At 42.5% G+C, this 21,729-nt stretch overlaps 1 protein-coding gene across 8 annotated transcripts in view; it reads left to right on the top strand.

The window, feature by feature from the left end:
- Nucleotides 1-16,611, top strand: part of LOC139648243 (non-muscle caldesmon-like) — a 28,541-nt gene extending 11,930 nt beyond the window's left edge. For 4 of the 8 annotated variants that reach the window (XM_071524305.1, XM_071524303.1, XM_071524300.1 and 1 more), the window contains 10 exons: nt 1,000-1,112; nt 2,313-2,580; nt 4,004-4,141; nt 6,979-7,022; nt 7,278-7,356; nt 8,398-8,538; nt 8,960-9,055; nt 10,812-10,880; nt 12,813-12,849; nt 14,828-16,611. In XM_071524305.1, coding sequence (XP_071380406.1) covers nt 1,000-1,112; nt 2,313-2,580; nt 4,004-4,141; nt 6,979-7,022; nt 7,278-7,356; nt 8,398-8,538; nt 8,960-9,055; nt 10,812-10,880; nt 12,813-12,849; nt 14,828-14,841 — 999 coding nt within the window. In that variant the 3' untranslated portion in view covers nt 14,842-16,611. Of the gene's footprint in view, nt 1-999; nt 1,113-2,312; nt 2,581-4,003; nt 4,142-6,978; nt 7,023-7,277; nt 7,357-8,397; nt 8,539-8,959; nt 9,056-10,811; nt 10,881-11,237; nt 11,308-12,812; nt 12,850-14,827 lie in introns of all 8 variants that reach the window. The other 4 variants (XM_071524304.1, XM_071524302.1, XR_011695567.1 and 1 more) reach the window with 3 other exon arrangements.
- The last annotated feature ends 5,118 nt before the right edge of the window (nt 16,612-21,729 follow it).

The raw sequence follows: 21,729 nt of genomic DNA, 5'->3' as shown, positions 1-21,729 counted from the left end.
ACTTCAATGTCTTAAATCAACTCCAATGGCATTTCTTTGTTTATAAGGCTAACAGAATTAATCTAACATACAGTAGCTATTCATGTTTTCTCCTTGGACCTTCTCTTATGTGCAGATTTATAGACAGAATTCATTGGAATCCTTTCGAGACTCAACCCAAAATGTACTCGGTCTCTGAAAAAACACGCTTAATAAGGCTATCTTGTTTCTCGGCCCAAGTCAGAGTTAGCGATTAAAAACCCGTCCGGGCCAGACGTTGAAATTACCCAGACACCCCGTGTGGTCACAGTGTGGTTTGCACCGACGCGAACCGGTGGTAACCGAGCCGACGTTTTATGAGGTGTGGTCGCGGCCGCGCGGTCGGACTTTTAATAAGGTTTAATGCTATGCTCCGCAGAGTGGTCACAGCACATTCACGGTCACAGTGTTTCTCCGCATGTCTTCCACCTCAGCAGCAACACTTCACATTACACAGACTCCGCTCCAAAAGACTAACTATAGGGGAGGAACATAAAGTAATTTGAAATATGGTTACTGCAAAGGGGACATCGCAAGTAGATAATTAAGTCATCAAGCGCTGTATGTACGTATTGGGGTTACGCACATGGCAATTATGAACTGTAAGACTTGAATTATGCTTCTGAGGAAGGTAAGCAGTGAGAGCCAATATGATAAGAGGGTGCAGGAAAGTGGTATGAAATATATAGCTTGAGACCCAGGGTGATCACATGTTAGAAAATCCTCCACCAGTAGTAATTCTGGAGTGGACGCTGCGTTATGTGATGTTCTGTGTTATTTTATTTGGGGTGTGGCGTGGTCTCTCTCTCTCTCTCTCTCTCTCTCTCTCTGACTCTCTCTCCCCCTCTCTCGCCACTGTGTGGAGTCACTTTTCGGAATGCCGTGAGGTCACGCGCTAGACCCCGCCCCCTTCAACCAACCCACCAGCCTCCCTCCCTCCTTTTGTTCACTCTCCCTGTGCTTGTTTGCGTGTGGCTGCAGGTGGATCAGAGAGGCGGGGCCGGGGACGAGAGGGAGGGGCAGAGGAAGCAGAACGGAGGTCTGCATGAGGAGACTCCTCCCAAACAGCACAGGAAACCTGAGAGGACCCTCAGGTACACACAGGGACACAACACACACCAAGTCACCTGCTGGCCAAATTGAGGTTACCAGGGATTATGAATTATTTATGCAACTGCATTTTCCCCCAAAACAATATTCCTGTGATTCATCTTGCATTTTGTTGCCAGCAAAGATTATTTGTCTGCTGGAACGTCGTCATATAGACAAATGGAGGGGTAATTTCCAAAATGCCATACATCCATTTTGGGAAAATAAAATCGATGCCTGAATGTCATCAGTCTTAGTATTGCTAAATATAAAGGATCTACGTAGTGTCTTTCATCTCATACTGCATATTGAGTTGACTCCACTTGACCCAGCTGTGGAAAAGTGGAAAAGTACTGTAGTAACTTAATATTCCTGACACAAAGGTCAGCTGAAAAGATCAAGCTACCGAGCTACTAAAGATCTCTGTTACATTCCAAAATGAGATATCCAGCACTGGAAAAAAAAGACCCATTCTTACAAAATGATTGCTTTCATAAAATCCAAACAAAATGCGGTACTTTTATAGTAAACACGTCCTGGGTTGACACTTTTACAGACTGGATCCTTTATAGTTTACAGGCTGAATTATGAAGATTTTGTAAGGGAAATCTTTATCTGAACACTACATAATGTTTGTGTATGCTGAACATGGCCAGAGCAGTCAGACAGCTTATTGATGTTGCAGCCTGGCATTCATTGTTTGTCGCTCAAGCTGGGCTATAAGCGCGGCGGTATTGCCTAAGGTGTCTGCAGAGTAATTGAAAGGCATATCTGAATCAGATTTGCAAGCAAACAAGCTGTTTTTGTTCAGCATTCAGCTTTCCGGAGCAGAACCGCAGTGTGTTTGACACGGGTCACCTAATCCCAAGTCCCCAAAGTGAAACACTGGCATGAAACTTGAGATGTGCTGTTACATTCTCTTTGCAATGGTGATTGTCGGTGTTTCTGTGTGTGTGTGTGCATGTGTGTCTTTGTGTGTTTGGTTGTGCATGAGAGAGAGAGAGAGCGTCTTCAAGTGTGTATATACTGTATATATTATTTATTTTGTCTGTATCATATGTCAGTGTTTACCTGTGTGTCAACCAGCTTTGCGTGCCACTTCTCTTCTGTTTGCTTGTGACCTGAATGCGTGGTATATGTGTGCTCTGACCCGGATATGTGTGTGTGTGTGTGTGTGTGTGTGTGTGTGTGTGTGTATGTCCCAGCCGTGGCAGCGTGCGTTCCCCCGAGGTGTCGGCGGGTGACGACCAGGACGACGCTGCCCGCTTGGAGGCAGAGCGCAAGCTGGAGGAGCTGAAGCGTCGCCGCGACGACGCAGAGAGCGAGGAGTTCGAGAGGATGAGGCAGAAGCAGCAGGAGGCCGAAGCCGAGCTGGAGGAGCTGAAGAGGAAGAGGGAGGAGAGGAGGAAGGTGCTGGAGGAGGAGGAGAGGCAGAAGAAACAGGAGGAGGCAGAGAGGAAAGCCAAGGAGGAGGTGGGGAAGAGAGGGATTTCTCTTTTTAGTCGAACACTTTATGGATGCTTTTTGATCTCTTGTGCTCTTGGTCTGTCTCTGTTTGGGTTTCTGTTCCCCCTTTTTGCCTTTTCCTCCCCTTATTTTTCTCATTTATTCCTATTTATTTTTGTTTTGATCTTTGCCTTTCACATACAAACACGCTCTCACTTTGTTTTTTCATCTCACTACTTTCATGTTGATTTAGCCTTTACACCTGCCTGAGCTAAAACCCATGCATCACCCTGGTACTAGTGGCGCCGTGGCATTATCTCGCCATACTTCACTGTTATCGTGACTCGACCCATTTGGGTCCGCACTCGTAACTCATGAAAGTCATTCCTTTTTCCCCCTTTTATAATGACCTCATGCTTATGTATCACAAATGCGATAACCTCCTCCTTTCTGCGTGTTCAAATTTGCACTCAGCGGCACGTCATTCGTTTTCCCTTTCAAACGCTCACGCTGTGGCCGAGCGTTCGCAGTGTTACCCTGACTGGTCTTCTTTGTTGATCTTGGCTCTGAACGCGGCGGCCCGTCTCTCGCTATCTGCCCCTGTTCTCCTCTTGTGTGATGTTAATGAGGCCTTGTGGTTTGTAATTAAAAGATGGCCCAGAGATACAGAGAGACTAATTAACCAAGACAAGGCTGCTGGAGAGGGCTGATATACTGCCAAGTTTACCAGCCCTCTTCTGAATACAGTACATGTTTCAAATGGTTAATATATTAATTGTTTAAAAAATAAAAGTGACTGTTGACTGTCTCAAGCTTTCCAACGGGGCTTTTTCTCCAGGCCATCACTGTAAATAAGAATTTGTTCAGAGTAATTAAATTTGCTCATGGCCTGCCTCACTGGATAAAGTAAGTAAATACAATTAGAAAGGGGCATCTATCCTGTATTTGTTACATCTGTTGTCTGGGTGGTCTGCACTCTTTATTGGTTTCTTGTTATATTGGTGACTTATGGAATTTAAAGCAATAATCTGCAACATTTTCATATAAATACATCTCCATTTTCTTACTGATTCACTGATTGATATAGCATAATAGTGATTGAACCTATACCCAGTTCATGAAAGATTTAACATTTGCTGTTCTAAATGTCTAGTCTGGTTGGTCTTTCCAGGAAAAAATCCTTGAGCATTGATAGCCACCATGACTGAACAGACAAAGAAAAGTGACACTCAAACTTCATCAATAGAAAATCCAATGAAAAAGACGTCACAGTACTGGACACACTGTTTGATTGACAGGTGATCTCTGGGAAGTGCAGTGCAGAAACACCACAGCAATGACAACTGAGCATGAAAGATGTCACCATCTAATTTTGCACTCATCACAAGTCACTCTGGAAGAAGCGCATCAGCTAAAATGGCACTAATGTAAATGTGTCTGTCTTCCTCAGGAGGAGAAGAGGAAGATGAAGGAAGAGATAGAGCGGAGGAGGGCAGAGGCTGCTGAGAAGAGACAGAAGGTGGAAGACACCATGGACGGGGAGGGAAAACCCTTCAAGTGTGTCAGCCCTCGAGGCTCCTCTCTGAAGGTCAGTCAGCCGCCTTTAACCTTTGACCTCTGACCTCTGACCTGACCTCTCCTGACCTGCGTCTCACTGCAGGGTTTCATTCCAGTTGAAGAGTGTCATTTATCATTTAATCTGTCATTTAATTTATCAGCAAGTATTTCAAAAACACACATTTTTCCATCTTTAAAAATCTTTATTTTGGAACGGTCTTATGATGACATAACTATAATATTATATTCTAATAGGCTTTACTTTCTTGCCAAAACTCATTTTTGTAAGAGAAACGGGGGATATCTTATTCTCATAGTAAACTCTTCAACTGCATTTCGATTTGCCATAAAATACTGCGCCTGTGCTGTATTTTTCTGCCCTGTGTGTGAATCCTGTCCAGCACAGAATCACGGTCACCGTAATAGTCCTCCAAAACCTGCAAATCCCACTCATCCGGCACTCCAGCAAAGCTCAAGCAAACATTCAAAGTATTTGAAGAGATTAAGTGCCGGGTGACCCGCATCTGCTCCCCTCACCTCTTTTAGCGCTCTGTGTGACATGCTATCTGATCGAGATGAAGGAGGATTCATAAATCGAAAAAAGGGCCCACAAGTAAAGATGCACTGGGAGAGATATGGGATTTTTTTTTTTTTTTTGATAGCCAATCCTTCTGTAACTCATTCCGACTGTCTTCTCTTCGATTCTGTCGTGTGCTGACTTCTTAAAGTAGCACTGTTTGTCAATCGTCCGCTTTCTGCACACACACACACACACACACACACACACACACACACGAGAGACTGCAGCCCGAAGCAGCACAGCGTGTCGCGCCCCCACCTCCCCCTCTGAAGATAAATGTTTGTCACGGCGAAGGAACGTTTAATCAACTCGAATGTGAATAAATGTTTCCAGTGTCGCCAAAAGCCAACTCCCACGCGTTGAGAACCGAGGGGGATTTTCAGCCAGTGGAGAAAATGTAATTAGTGACAGTTAGCAGTAATATCCATCTGGCCCTTCCCGGTGAGACTGCAGCCTCGAGGCTCGCTCTAATGGTTTACGAGCTCTGGGCTGATTAGATTTAGGGTTTTGTTGTTTGTTTGTTTGTTTGTTTGTGGTCTTGGTTTTGTAAATAATGTTGTTCAACTCCAACCCTTCACCCCAACCCCACCCCCTACCCCCATGGCCTCACAGACACAGCTTTACTTTGTCGTCATGTTCACTGTAGGTACAGCTGTGTGTGTGTGTGTGTGTGTGTATGTGTCCATCTGGCTGTGTCTGGATGTATCTGTCTGTGCACATCTGCCTGTTTTATATTTCATATTTCATTACATACTCTTCAGAGTTATGAATGAATTGTTGCTTTGCAGTGTTGTAAATTGCGTGTTTTTTGTGTTGACACAGCATTACCACATTATTACACATTTGGATTGCATGTAGTTCTGTGCTGTTTGCCTGCCTCCAGTGTGTGCTTAATCCTCCAATTTTAGAGACATTTGTTATCGTAGCAAGCAAAAATACATGGCATGCAATAGGCCTTGGAAGTGGCAAGGGCACAATGCCATGGAAAGCGACTAGTGTCCACACTAAAAAAAAACACACAGAACTGCAATTTGATTTGATTTGCTTTTCCTATTTCTTACTTAAATTGAGCTTTTCCATGTTCCATTTTTGTGACTCTCCATGACCCTTAGGTGCTTCGAAACCTGTCAAAAGCCTGTATTATGATTTCAAAAAAGCATGGACGCCATTGAGAACATACATTCTTTTCTTCATGACTTTTTGTTGATGCAATATGCTGGCTCTTGTCATATTAAAGCCTACAGAAACATGCCTCGCTATCAGCAGGCACCATCCCAGTGGTACACAAAGTCCCAGAAGCTGGCCTAAGTGTTATCAGCAGTAAAGCAGCATAACCCCGCTACGTACTGTAGATAAGGCAAAGGACAGAGGGACAGAGGGACAGAGGGACAGAGTGAAGGACGGGCTGTGGGGATGCAGGAAAGCGATTAGGGTTAACAGGATTACTGTAACCGCGTTCGGACGGCTACAGCTCTTTAAAACGCGTCTGAGAATGGGGAATTTCCTGTCGGGGAGTATTTTGGGAACTCCCACATTCAGTAGCCGAGAGCGAGGTCCTTTTTCACAGAGAGAGGGGGGAGAGAGAGCTTTTTCTGCTGTTCTTTCTTTCTGTCTGTTTAAGGGTTTTTTTTTGTGAGTGTCTAAGGAATGATTGCATTGCCCCCCTTTTAGCCTTTTTGTCGTATATCATAAACAATCCTCTGAGATTCCCACAGTCCAAAGACGGAGATAGAAAAAAAAAAAAGCTTGGTGTGTTTTTTCTGTGTGTGTGTGTGCATGCGCGTGTGTGTCATTCAGCTGCGCTCTGCATAGAGGGAACAATCAGTCACATTGTGTGTTGCTGGTCAGGAAGAAACCCAACTTAATAAGGATATGAAGAGGTTCATTTCAAAATGAGAAAATGAGATATCCACCATTTGAAAAAATTAAGGCCAGCTCTTGCAAAATGATTATTGGCAAGAAAGGAGATAGTTAAGCACATTATGCTTTTTAAGTTATAAATCATCCTCGGACCAATAGTTTTTGAGGATAGAATCACGTGTGCGTTGAAAATATCAACTTTTTCCATCAGCTCTTTTTTCCTTAAAATAGATATATACCATTTTAAGATAAAATTCCTCATGGACACAATAAGGAAGCATAGAAATCAAGAGGAGGATTGGTTTCAACATCTGTTTTAAAGCCGCTGAAGAGTGAAGGAAATGTTGTGTTGCAGTGATTTATGTGTGTGTCGAACGTCGCTGCAATATTTATTAACACGCCGGCCTCCTCCGAATCTTTCCATACAGATCGGAGAGCGGGCCGAGTTCCTGAACAAGTCGGCACAGAAAAGGTAAAAAAATATAGCTTGTGCATTATATTGTGTCCCAGTACCAAAGCCTACACTTGATCACCTGGGGTGCTGTTTTGCTGAATAGTTAAAGTGTGGCACGACACTGCCAGAGCCGGGGTTTAATTCCCACTGGGGTCACAAGTGTCTACACTCAAGGAATTATAAGGCACTTTAGATAAAAGTGGTGTATAATATACAAAGCAGTCCCATTTTTCACCTGACTGTATGTATCCCAACTGTTCGCTTTCTGCCCAGCAGCTCAGTGAAGACGTCTCACTCTCCTGTGGTGTCCAAGATCGACAACAGGCTGGAGCAGTACACCTCGGCTGCTCAGGTCAGCACTGCACTGTAAAATACATGACACATTAATAGTACAATAACACAGTGGTTCTCATCCTGGGGGTCGGAACCCCTCAGGGGGTCGCGAGATGATGGGATAGGAAAAAACATATTTCTGCTATACAAATTTATTATCACGTCTATTTTTTCCACACTTTTCCCTAATTTTTTGCTTTTTTCTTGTGAAATACTGAATAGTTTTAAGCCCCTAGGCCTCCTCCGATTATGAATCAAATGAAACAACCTGAAAAGGGAGAATCATTCTTTCGTTGAACTCTTCACCACTCTGCTATGCAGCCTGTGAAGTGGGCCGCAAGTAGGTATCGCTTCGTTTCAGGGGGTCACGAACCACTGCAATAACGTAGTAAACTGGCAGCAGGGGGGGTCTGTTTGTTTGAGAGGCTGCCCTGTAACTGAAAGGTCACAGGTTTGATCCTTGTGACAGCGAAAGTATCCATCGATGCGTCCTGTTTATTTGTTTATTTGTTTATTTAAGGATCCCCATTAGCTGATGCCGTGGCAATCAACTAATCTTCCTGGGGTCCACACCTGACATACTGTACATAACACATTACATGATAAACATTAAATTACATTAATATACACTAAATTACATCAATATACATAATATAAAAAAAATGCAAAAAATACATTCATATACAATTCAAAGCCAGTCAACACTGAAACATACATTTAGGTGGAATACTAATTAAAAATCAGTATATGTCCTACCTGCTCACTCCTTGCAAGCCTCTCTGTCTCATCAGCTAAACGCCTAAAACATTCCAAGAAGACACGTAGGCGGTCGGGAATGTCTTGTCATGTGTCTCCCTCAGCAATGCCCAAAGCAATACACTGAGTATCATACTGTATTTCTCAAGCACTTTGAAGACACAAGGAGTAGGAATTTGTCACTGTGGTTATTAGCAAGCTCGTGTGCGCCCTTTAAAAATCCTCCACATATTGCATAGACAGGTATCTCAGCTTTGATAACCATCCAGCGGTTTAAACCCACCGCTTTCCCCTCCCCCCGCAGAGAGAGAACAGGGAGTCTCGATCGCCCCGCTCCGGAGCGGTGGATCTGCCCATGGTGACCGACAGCATACGGAATATCAAGAGCATGTGGGAGAAAGGCAACGTGTTCAGCTCACCTGGAGGTGGCGGGGGCACGTACAAGGTGAGGAACGCCACAGCTGTTAAGGATGTGAGATAGGAAGTTGATGGAAGTGTGTGTGTGGTGTGTGTGTGTGTGTGTGTGTGTGTACTTGCGTAGGGGGCTGTGTCTCTGGGCTGACCAGAAATGAGAAATGCCACAGCTATTAAAGACTACCTTGGGGAGTGTGTGGGCAAGGAAGCTGTGGGAAGTGTATGTGTGTGTGTATGTGTGTGTGTGTGTGTGTGTGTGTGTGTGTGTGTGTGCGTGCGTGTGCGTGCGTGTGCGTGTGTAACTGTCTTTGTCTGTCTGTGCCTGTGTGAGTCAAGTGGAGAGAGAGAGAGAGAGAGAGAGAGAGGAAAGAGCCCGTTTCACTGGCACTTCCTGCTCGGCCCCGTTGCCGATGACGACCAGGCTTAGCTGACCTTTGACCCTGTCCAAACAGGAAGCAGCTGTGATGAAGATAGGCGTGGCGGGCCGCATCAACGACTGGCTGAACAAAACCCCTGAGAGCGGCAAAACGGCGGGAGGAAGGCCAGCGGTAGGTCGTCTCCATAGCAACCCCTGTCGCTGCTGCTGGGAAATACAGTGACCGCACTGTACAGCTAGGAGCCGGGGTTTATTTGGATAGGAGCCTATAGAGAGATGACCTATAGATGCTCTAACTACAAACTAACAGCACAGCAAATGCAGCTGTGTTGATTCCGGTTAGTGACACCTTTAGGGAGAGGATCGGTGAATCCTGTAGAAGAAGAATCATATCAGTCTGTTTTAAACTATCCGATGACGCGTTTTCAAACCTCATGATCTAAACATAAAGTTTAAATGCGCGTCGTGTCTGTTTATAGTTGCGGTAAAGACACTAGAGGACTTGTACTGTCACACACATTAACGCTTCAAGTGATTTAGATTTACTTCGCAAGCAAGTTCGTTAGCTTTTCCAAATGCTTCAAATGCTCACTTGTGTTGGTTATTTGTGAAGAATTCACTAGTCAGTAGAGCATGTGGACAGCGATCGTCTAACACTAGAGCTGCATTCATTCCAGTGAACACTGGTCAGCCTCATAATGAGGTGGAGTACTTTCCCTCTTATATCAGCTCTGCAGTGCTATTATGATAATGTCAGAATTACTGCTGGTCTTGTTCTGTACATGTTTTATAATCGTTTCCAAATGATGCAGCATAGCAAGTCAGTTTGTCCTCTGTCTGTCTGTGAGATACTGCCTGTCTGGCACCACCTGGTGGCCATAAATCAAACTAACTTGTGACACGTCTCAACTAAATTTTTGCCGCAACTCAATTTTTACACTCTTATATTTGTCATTTTATCAGTAGACGGTGGATGCTCATATTTTAGACTTGCTATCACTTTGGTATTAAGTGTAACTTTAGGATTTTGTCATACGCTTTGCTATCAGACAGACAGCAAGCCCGAATGCTTTTATTCCTGCTGATGCGTATGGCTCGGTGCCAATGTATCATGCCTCCCTTCACTCTCTGTTGTCCCTGGCTATATTTCACCCAAACCAATATTTATCTTAAGGCTTTTCAGGCGGCAGACCATGGCCTGCGTTCAAATTGGTCACACATAGCAGATGACAGCGAGGGTATGAAAGGAAACTGTATCCATGAATGGGGGGGGGCAAAGAGAGTGGCCAACAACTGAATATTCCCACAGGATTATGTGATTTAGCCAGTCAGCTACACAAAGGTTCCTGTCAGCCCGTTAATTTACATTGACGAATTAGAATTTAAGCTTTTTTTTTATGATGATATGACAGTGAGTCTGTTTTGTCTCTTATGCAAATGCTTGTAGTTTGCTTGTGATGCTGTTGGTTTTGTTGATAGTCAGTTTACTTCACTGAATTCAGGAAATGGATTTACTCCCAGTGTTCAGAAACTGGAAATCTATTGCCATAAAAAGATTCCTCTTTTCAGTCTCTTAGAGACTATTGACAGTGAGGGTTCTCTGCACGTTGTTTTGCATTGTGATTGAGTGAGGTGTAAGCGGATCGACCCAGACCCCGGCTCATAGTGAGTGTGCTATTTTCTCTGCCTTCCACTAGACAAGCACCTCTCTGCTCGATAGTCTCTGTCGACCTTTGCTCTCCTTCCTGCAGCTCTTTGTCCTCCTCTGTTATTCCTTTCCTCTACATCTCAGGTACTGTTTCATTGCCACAATATGGTAACTATTTTCAAATTGACCTACAGCTGCTTAGTGCTCTGAGCACTGCTGATATGATGCCCTTTCTCTCTCTGTCTTTTGTTTTCTGTCTCTCTCTCTCTCTCTCTGACAGGACCTGAAGCCTGTTGACGTCACCAACAAGAGGAGTCTATGGGAAAACAAAGGCGCTTCTCCAACCAAAGTAACTACTTCAATTTTCACATCATTTACTTGTCTATTTACATGAAGAAACATTTATTGCAAGAGAATAAGAGGGTGAACAGAATACCAGTCTCACCCACCCAGGAAAACCCAAGTGAGCAACACACATCCTGGAATATCTCCAGATGAAGTTTTTGACTCTGCCAAATTTGGTTTGTGGTCTTGGGAGACTTTCTGTGGTTTCTCATGACTTCAGTCTCCAGTCCTTGTCAGTCAATGTTTTGTTACAAATCCGTGAAGAGATGGTGAATGAATATTAAGATAATCACATGATATTTTGACCTTGGTGTGGCAGCAATGGGAATAACAATTGTTCTTGTTTGTTTTTGTTTTAAAGAACTCAGATAGCTAGTTGACTTCACCGTTAAATCTGGAAGAAGCCTGGAGAGGTAAACGAAGAGAAAAGAGTAAATGTTCCTCCCCACGTTTCTTCAAAGCGCTTATCACAGAATGACCTCACCCTATGATGTCACACTATCTACTTTTTTTGCTCTCTGTCACTGGCAAAGCTACACTCTGTTCTGCTGTGGTTGGACAGTACTGCTTCAGTTAATCACAATGATAATAACTATATTTAAGAGTTTCAGTCCAAAACGAGATATCCATGATTTGATAATGATGTGTCATCTATGCTAACAAAATGATTGCTGGCATACTCACTATTGAATATTTTTCAAGTTATTAGCTTTCAAAACCATTTTACTTAAAAAATCATAACATTTAATAGGTTGTAGTCATCAGTTTTTTAAATATTGAGCAACAGTATTTTGGAATGAAACCCTTCACTTCACGTACAGCACTTTCACCAAATTTGCCAAGTGCTGTAAAATAAAAGGAACAAAGCGAACATATAAACAGAGTCTGAGCCATAGTAAAGCCATAATAAAGAAGAATTACGCTGCTGACTCTATTAACGCCCACAACTTGTTAAGGCCGACTCAACGAGATCCAGCATTAGAGCTCAGCGTTAAGTCTGTGTCGTAAAACCTTTAGCAGTGCGCCTGTTGTCCAACTGCGGGCCGAACGCTTTTCACAAATGGCTGCATCGCATCACCGCTCCTTCCTCTGCCTCTCTTTGGACACGGCGCCCACAAATCAGCATTCTCAGTCCAACTTCACTCGACATTTTATTACCCTAATGGAGAAAACTGTTTACAGCGTTCTTTATGAGTCATTTGCCTCGCTGAGTTGCACAATGGCAGTTGCACAATATTGAATCGCTGCTGTTATCAGATCACATTTCAAACAATTCTGAATAAACCTGACATTAATGGATGGTCTAATCTTCATTTCTATACTCAGATAAAGCAGCATTGGATGGAGATGTTCAGTAATAGGGTTGAAACAGAATATAACAAGGATAATTTCACAACAATACTATCTATCCATTTACTGTATCTTCCTACCTTCCTTCCTACCTTCCTTCCTTCCTTCCCTCCTTCCTACCTTGGCAGTAGTGTGTCCCAGTGTGTTCCTCACAGCCTGCAGCCAGCCAGCAGCTGCAGTGCAGGCCGGAGGTTGTGGTCCGCCACAGTGAGTAGTGGGGTTGGAGGGCAGCAGGCGGTGGTCTGCGCTGACGTAAAACGGGCCCTGGACAGGAAAGGTAGCGGTTAGCGACCGTGTTATTAGCTAACCATGCTATGCTGTGATGTCAGGGAAGGCAAGAGGAGCGGGACGGCGATGATGACGGGGTGCGGGAGAAGTTCAGGAGAGCGCACAGTGTTAGGGCTGAGGGTGAACACAGAGGTGGAGGGAGAGTTAGATCACATCTGGTTGTAAGCGCTTGCTGCTTTGAGAGTGACAATGGCTGCGTTGACAAGGAAGCTTCACAGTTCACTTTTGATGGCTTTCTCCCTCTAACAGCCTCCTCTCTCCCTGTCTCTGTCTCTCTCTCTCCCTCTCTCTCTTGCAGGTGGCAGGCAGAGGGGAGACTAAATCAGTCGCCAACGGTGAGTTTATATAAGACACCAGAAGTCTGTGTGTGTGTGTGTGTGTGTGTGTGTGTGTGTGTGTGTGTGTGTGTGTGTGTGTGTGTGAGTGCATGTGTGTGAGGTTGTCAGTGTGGGCGTGCAGGCGTGTGGGCATGCACATCGCTGTCGTCGGGTGAAAACCTTGTGTCTCCAAAATGTCAGCTTTTCAGCAAGTAAGAAAAACAGCCTTGTTTTCAGCCCAACCACCGAGCATTTTTGTTGTTTATGTAATTGGTTTTGAAAAGATTTCAGAAACCCAAGGGCAGCTGTCGAATTTTCTCAACCCATAGAGCAGCATGTAAATCCTTCAACTGGAGTTAAAACATGAAAATAGCCGAAACTGGAGTTGCAAGGTTTTCACCTGGCAGAGACGATGTGTTTTTATAACCGTGTGGGCGGTCTACTTGCTAACAATATCCAGGCAGAGTCACGGAGGTAAAGGCAAGCCACAGAGTCTGAAAAAAGCACAGTGAGCTGTGTCTCATTGGATATTTTTAGGCGTTTAGCTGACACTCTTACCAAGAGTGACCAGGTGAGGCTGCAGTGTCTTGGCCAACAACACTTTGGCAGGACACACAGTTGTTGATGAAATACTGATAGTTTCAGAAATTTAACCTGTGACCTTCTGGATATGTGGCAGTCTCTCTGACAACTGGACCATCCTTTCACTGGTTCTTTGATTTACACAACACCATGTGTCCCAAAACCCATAACTGACCGTCTCATAACCACCCGACCCCACGCTTTGTCCCTGGAGAACACTGACGGCTGTAAATCACCTTTTGTTTTTTTATGTTCAGTTTGCAGTTTGGCTTTTTGGATGCCACTTTAGCATTGCTTGCTATTTTCAAATGGGGTCTGAGTGCCACCTCCTCCTCCTCCTCCTCCTCCTCCTTTTGTTCCCCCAGCAGGCAGAGGAGTGTTTTGGCCTTGAGGGATTCCGTACATGACTGTGTAATATGTCGCTTGTTCAACGCAGCGGAGACACACACACACACATGCACACCCCAATTTCACCTCTATAAACCCTGCCACCACTCAAACCTTTCACCTTTCCCACACATGTGCACACACACACACACACACACACACACTCTTAAACACAGCCATCCACCGCTGCCACTCACACCGTAATTCTGCCTCTTGAAGCTTTAGAGGCTGTGGTGCTGCCAGGCCGGTTTGTCACATTAATAGCTGGGATGTTGGAGATTAGCACGCCATCACAAGCTGACTCAGAGGATGACAGAGGCTTTGTACAGATTTTGAGACGAACCTAGCGCACATACACACGCACACACTCACACACACACCAGACTCTGCACACACACACACACATATATATATATATATATATCCCTAGCTGGTTGTTGTTGGCTGCAGGACGTTACCGGCATTTGACACCACATTGGGCCGCTTACAAGTTTAACAGCCGTATACTCGCCACATGCTGGGCTTTAATAGAGAGATTCCAGAATGATATCCACCATTTTGGAAATGGTGAAAAAATAGAGTTGGTAACTTGACACTTTTTTTGCAGACTGTGTGGGATTTTGAATGATAAACTTCAGGTAATAATGTTGTTTTTTTATGGCTCCGTAGCATTTTGGAACACTTACTCTCTGTAAGTGCACTTGAGACTGCTCATCAAGGGGAACAAAATTGAACTCGAATTGCACTAGAATATAAAGTGTTGCTATTATGCACAATTGTACTATATTTCAGACTGCAGCAAATGTGTTCTCAGTTCATTTTTAACCCACTGCAAGCGTGCAAACTTTGAAGGACTCCTGTGACTCTCCTGTGAATCTACTAAATCAAACACCTGTCAGTATACTACATACTTAACAATAATCTGACGTTGTTTTGATGTGTGTGTTTAACCCTTGGTGTCGTTGACCCACACCTATCTTTACATGTGTAGTACCCGCTGACAGACTCGTTGTGTGTCTTCGTTCAGGTATGGGACACTAAAGTGTTGAAGGGGCCACCGCAGCCGGGACCACGACAATCCAAGACTCTTCCCTTGACTTTGTCTTACGTACCAAATAATGACCACACTCCCAAGAGGGACCCCAAGAAAACGGAGGGACAGGAGAGACGCTGTCCAAGCACTGTACCGAAAACAGCATCACATTTTTGTACGGTTGCCGTGTACAGTGCCTTTGCACATCGATTTTTGCTTTCTAAAAGAAACAAAATGCTGTGAAATTTGGACGTTTATGATTAATATGGATTGTGTTTTGTTTTATAGGATCCTTCCAGAAACAAAAAAATAAATTAAATTTAGATTTATCTCTTTTACTCCATGCCGGCGGTTTTGATAGAGACAGAGTAGATGAATTAAACAGACAGGTTTCAGATGTCCATATTCCAAAGAGATGGATGACATCAGTTCTCTCCCTCATACAGTTCATTTTCCATCTCTTTTTTTATTTATATTTAAAGCAAAAGCTTCACACATTGCTATTTTATTCAACGTTCACCAGTTCAGGATAGAAATATAAGCACTTCTAGAATTTAGCTGATTTCACTTTTATTATGTCTTACCAATAGTGCAACAATGGTCTGAGTAATATATGTTAGCACATGTGATGTTTTGAATATCATACTGTATCTTATATAACATCTTTATACTCATAAAAAAAAAAGGTATTTCGCTTTTTTTGTATTCAGAAATGACTATTCACCAACAGGCAGTTACAGGATTCATTTCGGTGGTGATAGGAGTGTTGAATATTCAGAAGGCCATTATGACTTTTATTATCCTTTATGTCATTTAATTTATGTTTTAATGTGTTTCGTTCCTTTTCTGTTTCTCAGCTGTTTTTTTGTAGCTTTTGTACCTGTTGTTTGAGTCGTGATCACTTTAAAATCTTCGGACATTCCTCTTAAGAGTTCAAGCAGGTATAGAACAAGGTGCCTTCGCTGCTTCAAAGCTATAGGATTTATCATGTAGGAAATCGGCAACCCAGCCATACTTCTTTCCCTCTGCCTTTAAGTCCACTATTGCCTTTCTGTGCGCTCTCCTTTGAGTAAGATGCTCGGCGTTGGGTTTGCCTTCGAGGGCATCCACAAGTAAAATCAGGTTGCCCAAGCATATAGTAAGATAGATAGTACAATGCAAGGATATTTACCACTATGTAATTCTTCTGGCCTTATGATTGCAATCAAAATATTTACTATGGAACTGACAGCTGAGGTACAGTACATGATAAAAGCCTCATATCAACTCAGTATGATATTAAGAGTAATGCTTTTTATGTTATTTTTCACTGACAAGGTCATAAGTAGCACATTCCACTTCTTCATTTCCGCACGGCACAAGCTTTGATAAGGATATGAAAGGTTTGCCGGGGCATTAAATTGATCCGTGTTACTGCTCAAAACTCTGACAATCACATTCCACCGCTCCTGAAAAGAGCAGGGGAGCTTGACCAAAATATTTTTAAGCGTGATTTAATGTGACATTTATGTTCTTTTTTTTTATACTGTGGTTTCATAATGCCGTATTGTGTTTTTTTAACAGCTTTTTGTCCGTTTTATGTTTTTTTTTAATCCTCTTATTTCCATGTTTAACCAGACACTTGTCTTTTGTGTAGAGCTAAGCCTATGCAAAGCACACTATCTGTAGTCTCTCTAAACACTTGCAATGTCATAGTAGTGGGTAGTTTCCAACTGGATGAATGTTTTAAAACATTGTACCATTGACTCAACAACAGCAATAAAGACATTGAGGTATTCCACATTGTCAAGTTTCCTTCCTCGACGCTGATGACCACAGAATATAACCACCTTAGTACAGGACATGCCACAAAACTTACATTAGTACATGAATATATTTGCTTCTAGACAAAACTCAAACAAGAGGAGGTCCCAGTCATTGTCAAGTCCTCTGCTGCCTTCAAGTGGTGTCAGAAATATTGTAATAATGATGTGAATGCAAGAATGACCCAACCAACTGATAATACAACTTGGAAAGTGAAGATTTTCTGATACCCGAGTTGCCGAGATGTGATGTTTAGGGTGGCAGAGAGCATGGAAGCCGTGTCAATTAAAGGCAAAAGTAATGTTTTAAGAAATAAATTTAAAAACATCCTCCAACTGCAGCACAAAGCATCTCGGTGCCATGTGTTGTCTAAAATAAAACAACTGCTTTTGTAACAGGCTCCATTTTGTTATTTCCAACTAAAAGCACTTCAGTGTTGAATTTCCGACTTCCGAACTCGGAAGTGGGAGCTTCCGAGGAGCACTTGAAGGCAACATCCCCCTCAAGGTGTAACTCATCTTTGTCTCTAACAATAGAAGTGACAGGCCTAACCAGTCACAGAAGAGATATGTGGTCACATGACAGACAGGGGTGTATTATGTCTGCTTTGTGTTTGGGGGGTGTGATTAAACTTGTCTGTATCTGGATCTGAAAGATTTAGGCAACATCACATCTCTTCCTCAGGAGCACAGGAGGTAAGAGCAGATCACACGGTGACCTCATGGTGCATGACAGCAAAGACCTCAATAACATCTCACAGTGACGTTGCCTTTGAATCTGATTTGAAGTTTAATTTCATCCATTGCAGTGCTTTAATGGAGCTGACCCTAACCTTGATAAATTAGGCGAAAATTGAAGAGAGCTGCACTGAATTGAATACATTAAACCCATCAGCGTGATCTAATAACCTGCCTGAACTGCTTGGTGGTAGCAATATTATTCATACAAAGTCATGACTGCTGAATTAAATTGCCTCAGACATTGACTCAGTAGGCCAGTGAAGGTTTTATGATGCCTTTTCTGTGATTTATTCTGATTTGAGCAATCCATATGCTGGTGAAGGAGGTGCTAAGCTCGCTCCTGACTCTCGGGTGTTGGTAGCATGCTTTGGGCTTTTCCTTAATGCTGCCTAATGCTGAAACCAGCACCCGCAGCATTCCTGCCACCGTCACACTGTGTGTTATTCCACAGTTTCAGCCAGACGGAGACTGACCACACGCATTAAAGCAAATACACGTTTAATACCACAGCCGACAAGCCCTCATGCACTGTGAATTCTTTCTGGATTTTCAGTTAATGCTTTTCTTTGAGATGGACTCTTCAACCAGATGGTGCCTCTCTCTCTCTCTCTGTCTCTCTCTCTCTCTCTCTCTCTCTCTCTCTCTCTCTCTCTCTCTCTCACCACATAGCTACATCTCTTTCTCTCATATATATATCTGTCTCTCACTCTCACTTCTGACTGTCTTACACTCACTTTCTCTTTCCCTACCTCTTCACATTTCTCTCTCTTCAAACTGAATTGAACTAATGGGCTCCTCATGAAACATTTGACGTCAGCTGGTCGATTTGATGACACCAGTAACAGCCATAAGGAGCTTCCAACCACCAAAATGTATGAATATTAATAGATATGTAATAGAACTCTAATTTTAATAGAAGCATGACTTTGGACAGGTATAAGTATGGCATGCAAAAGATTGAATGTGCAGCTGGGCATTTGAATTTTACTTTGAATTTTGACAGAATAGGACCAAAGCCAGACAGAAGGAGAGAGAGCGGACTGAATTGAGGGAATTGGGGATGGAGAGCTAATGATTTTTTATCCCAGCAGGACACACTCACAATGCCTTTATATCAAATAAGATCCTATCATTACAACATGAGGAAAACATGGATCACAATGTGACGAGGCGGATGATAATGAAACACAATGAGCTCACGAGAGGCGTTGTTTCTAAGTATGTGGCACAACCAGCAGCTGACCAAACTGGGAGGGCAAAAATAGCCTGTCTGTATGTAGGTCCCGGCATGCTCATTGATTTACTATGAGCACGGTGAGGTGAGCCAAATCCATTGTCTGGAGGAGCAGCTCCACACCTGTTCAAAACCGTGCTTTATTATTCTTAAAAATAGACCCTCGCTCTCCCCCGAAGTTCAGCCTATTCTGACACTGTTTTTTACGATCTGGTGATTTATGAGCCCGTGGAAAAGCTGCGGTCCAAGCGACTGTTGTGCACAATCATATTCTGACATGTAACTGATATATATAGGACCTTATGACACCAGAGCCTTCTTGAATCTGTGTCTGTAACCTTGACGTTGACCCTAAACACACATAATGGGGTTTTTCTCATATGGAGCAGTCATTTAAGGACTGAGCCTGTGGAATGTTTTGTTTTTGGGGTTTTTTTGACAAATGTTGCAGATAAATTTTCAGAACTGATGTTATTATGCACAACACAGATTTGCTGGAACATCTATTTTACATATCCATATAATATTACTCTGTACGTTTTGTTGTAACATTTATTAATACTACACTGCAAGAATATCCTTCTTAACAAGTTGTTTAATCTAGCAAGAGTCTTCCTTTAAAGTCTTTTTTTTTTTTCTTAAAAAATCAATGTGAAAAAAACGTCGACCAGGAAAAATACTGTAATTTCACTTATTTCCAATGCTTATTTCCAATGTCAACTTGTTTTGAATATTTTCTTGAATCAAGTGTCATTTACTGGAGTAATACACCCTATTCTGCCTTGTATATGGACACTCCATTGGAATCAATTGGAACTGGATCTTGAGACTATGAGGTTAAATCACTTGTTATGGCCATTTTTGTAGCGTACCATTGTAAAGCCCTTTGAGCACCTGGAAAACTGTTTATGTGTGTACTAATCCAAGCCAATATCATATGTATGCATAGCATTAGATACGTCAGCCCGTCCCTGAAGAATTTGTGCAGACTTAATAGTTTTAGTGTTGTTCAGACTCCAGTCGGCTGCCCGTAGCCCTGATCAGTGCCAAGAGGAAATGGCTGAGGATTAGGCCTGGAGCTGTTTAAAGCTAGCTGTGCCCGTGGTGGAATCATTTCAAATTCTGCAATTGCTCCAGCCTCAGAATATGAAGCCAAGGTTTCTTTTTTTTTAGGTTTAAGTTTAGTTTGTTTGCACAAATGATAAAAACACTCAAAAGAAAGGGAAAAAGAAAAGAAATACACACTGTCTGGCGGAGACAAAGAAATCTCAGGGGCTTTAAAAAAAAATGATCTCACTCCATAAGTGAAAGTGAAAAGTGAAAGACAAACAAAGATACAAATCACATCAAAACTCAACAAGGAGGAGCACAGTGCAAAAATAACAAAATGCATAAATACTGATAGAACAGCCCTAATATAATGAGCCTTAACAGAGAGAGAGAGAGAGGGAGAGAGAGAGAGAGAGAGAGAGAGAGAGAGTTCAATAGCTGCACCAAGAGCTGCATCAAAAGTAGAAGTCCTTTGTTGTCTCAAAACAGGGAAATTCATTAAAAATGGATGTCATTGTCATCTGATGGGCGAATCTAAGCGTTGATTTGTGTTTGATGCACAGACTTTTTTTTTCCTCTTTGATACCCAGGTAATTGTAATCCAAGATGGCTGATGAAGAAGTTGTCGAGGAGATGCAGTAAGTACCGTCACTACATCTTAGAGGCATTTCATAGATTTCTTCAAATAAATCGACAAATGAATCTAGCAAACTGAATTGAGCTGATTTAGATTGAATGCTCACAAAGCTCATATCTTTCCTTTTGTTCTTTTCTTTTCAGGGAGGAAGGTAGAGTAAGACTTTGAGAGCGCACCATTCACTGTTTTTGGGAAACAAAATGTCACTTTTAAGCTTCCACTGCTAGACTTAGCTGACCTGATTATGTCTACTCAGAGGTAGAAACGCAGGAAGAGGAAGGTAAAGGCTTCTGCATGGCTTCATATGTGTGTATTGTCTAGTTTTCCTGAGTGTCTAGTGCTGCTACAATGTCTGCTGTCAGTGAAAAAAGTCACAGCAAGTTCAGTTTGTTTTCTTTTCAAAAGTTAACTCTTCATTTGTCATCACTGATCCTTCATTTCATGTATACCCGTCTCACGTTTTAAAAGAGAAAAGTGTGGTTTATGTGTGCTATATTTTAGCATATCTGTTGTCGTGGAAAAACATTTTTGTTTTGCTCTTTCTTAATTGAAATGAATGTTGACATTATGTGGTAAGTGTTTTCGTGACTCTTAGGCCCTTCAATCTTAAAGGGCAAACTGTAAATTGTAAATTTTATGCCAATGCGAATAATCTGTTCATTTGACAACAGCAACCTTCCATTTTCATCACCACAGCCCAAAGTTTCATCATCTCACCTTGCTCATGTTTAGTAATCCATGCACTCCATACATATCAATGTTCTGACAAGGGTTGCATGGAAAGTTGCGTGGAATGCAAGTCAAGATTTGATTCAGTCTGATCAAATTTGACTCAAATGATTCTGACTTGAAGACTGTATGTTGCATGTTGTCTTATGATACGCATGAATTAAGTTACCATGAACAGTTCAATATTTTTCTGCTATCATTTGGTCAAACATACATATTTACAAAAAGTCTATATAAACCTTTTGAATAAAAACTGATTGAGATAATGAAATGTGAATTAATGATTAAACTTTTCTGCGTCAGAGAGAGAAATAATCTCTCTTAAAAAACCGCAAACAAATTGATTTGCTGTGACATCAGACATGTTACATGTACTGTAGCTCACAGGCTCAGATTGTAATACTGCAGAATTTCTCCATTTTATCCCTTAATTTAGCTTGGTTCAGACCTAATGTCAGACACCAGCTTTGGTTTCATTGCATCCCTAGTGACTAAATCACAGAGCTCACAGTGTTTGACCAAATACCAGCCTCAAGCTGTTCGCCCGGGGCTTCATTGATCCACTAATCCATCTTTTGTTTACTCAGTCATGGAGACACCAGAAGAAGAAGGTAAAGTTTTTGCATGGCTACCTTTTTGTCTTTGAATAACAGTGCTTTTATTATAATTTTTTAACCTATACACTTATGGCATAACAGTATGT

Source organism: Centroberyx affinis, unplaced genomic scaffold (genome assembly GCF_046629955.1).
Source record: "Centroberyx affinis isolate AG114_WGS23_722 - 3 ecotype Tasmania unplaced genomic scaffold, CSIRO-AGI_Caff_v1 ptg001174l_1, whole genome shotgun sequence".
Taxonomy (NCBI): domain Eukaryota; kingdom Metazoa; phylum Chordata; class Actinopteri; order Beryciformes; family Berycidae; genus Centroberyx; species Centroberyx affinis.
The sequence above is the reverse complement of the archived record's forward strand: the minus strand, read 5'-3'. Positions and strand labels throughout refer to the sequence as shown.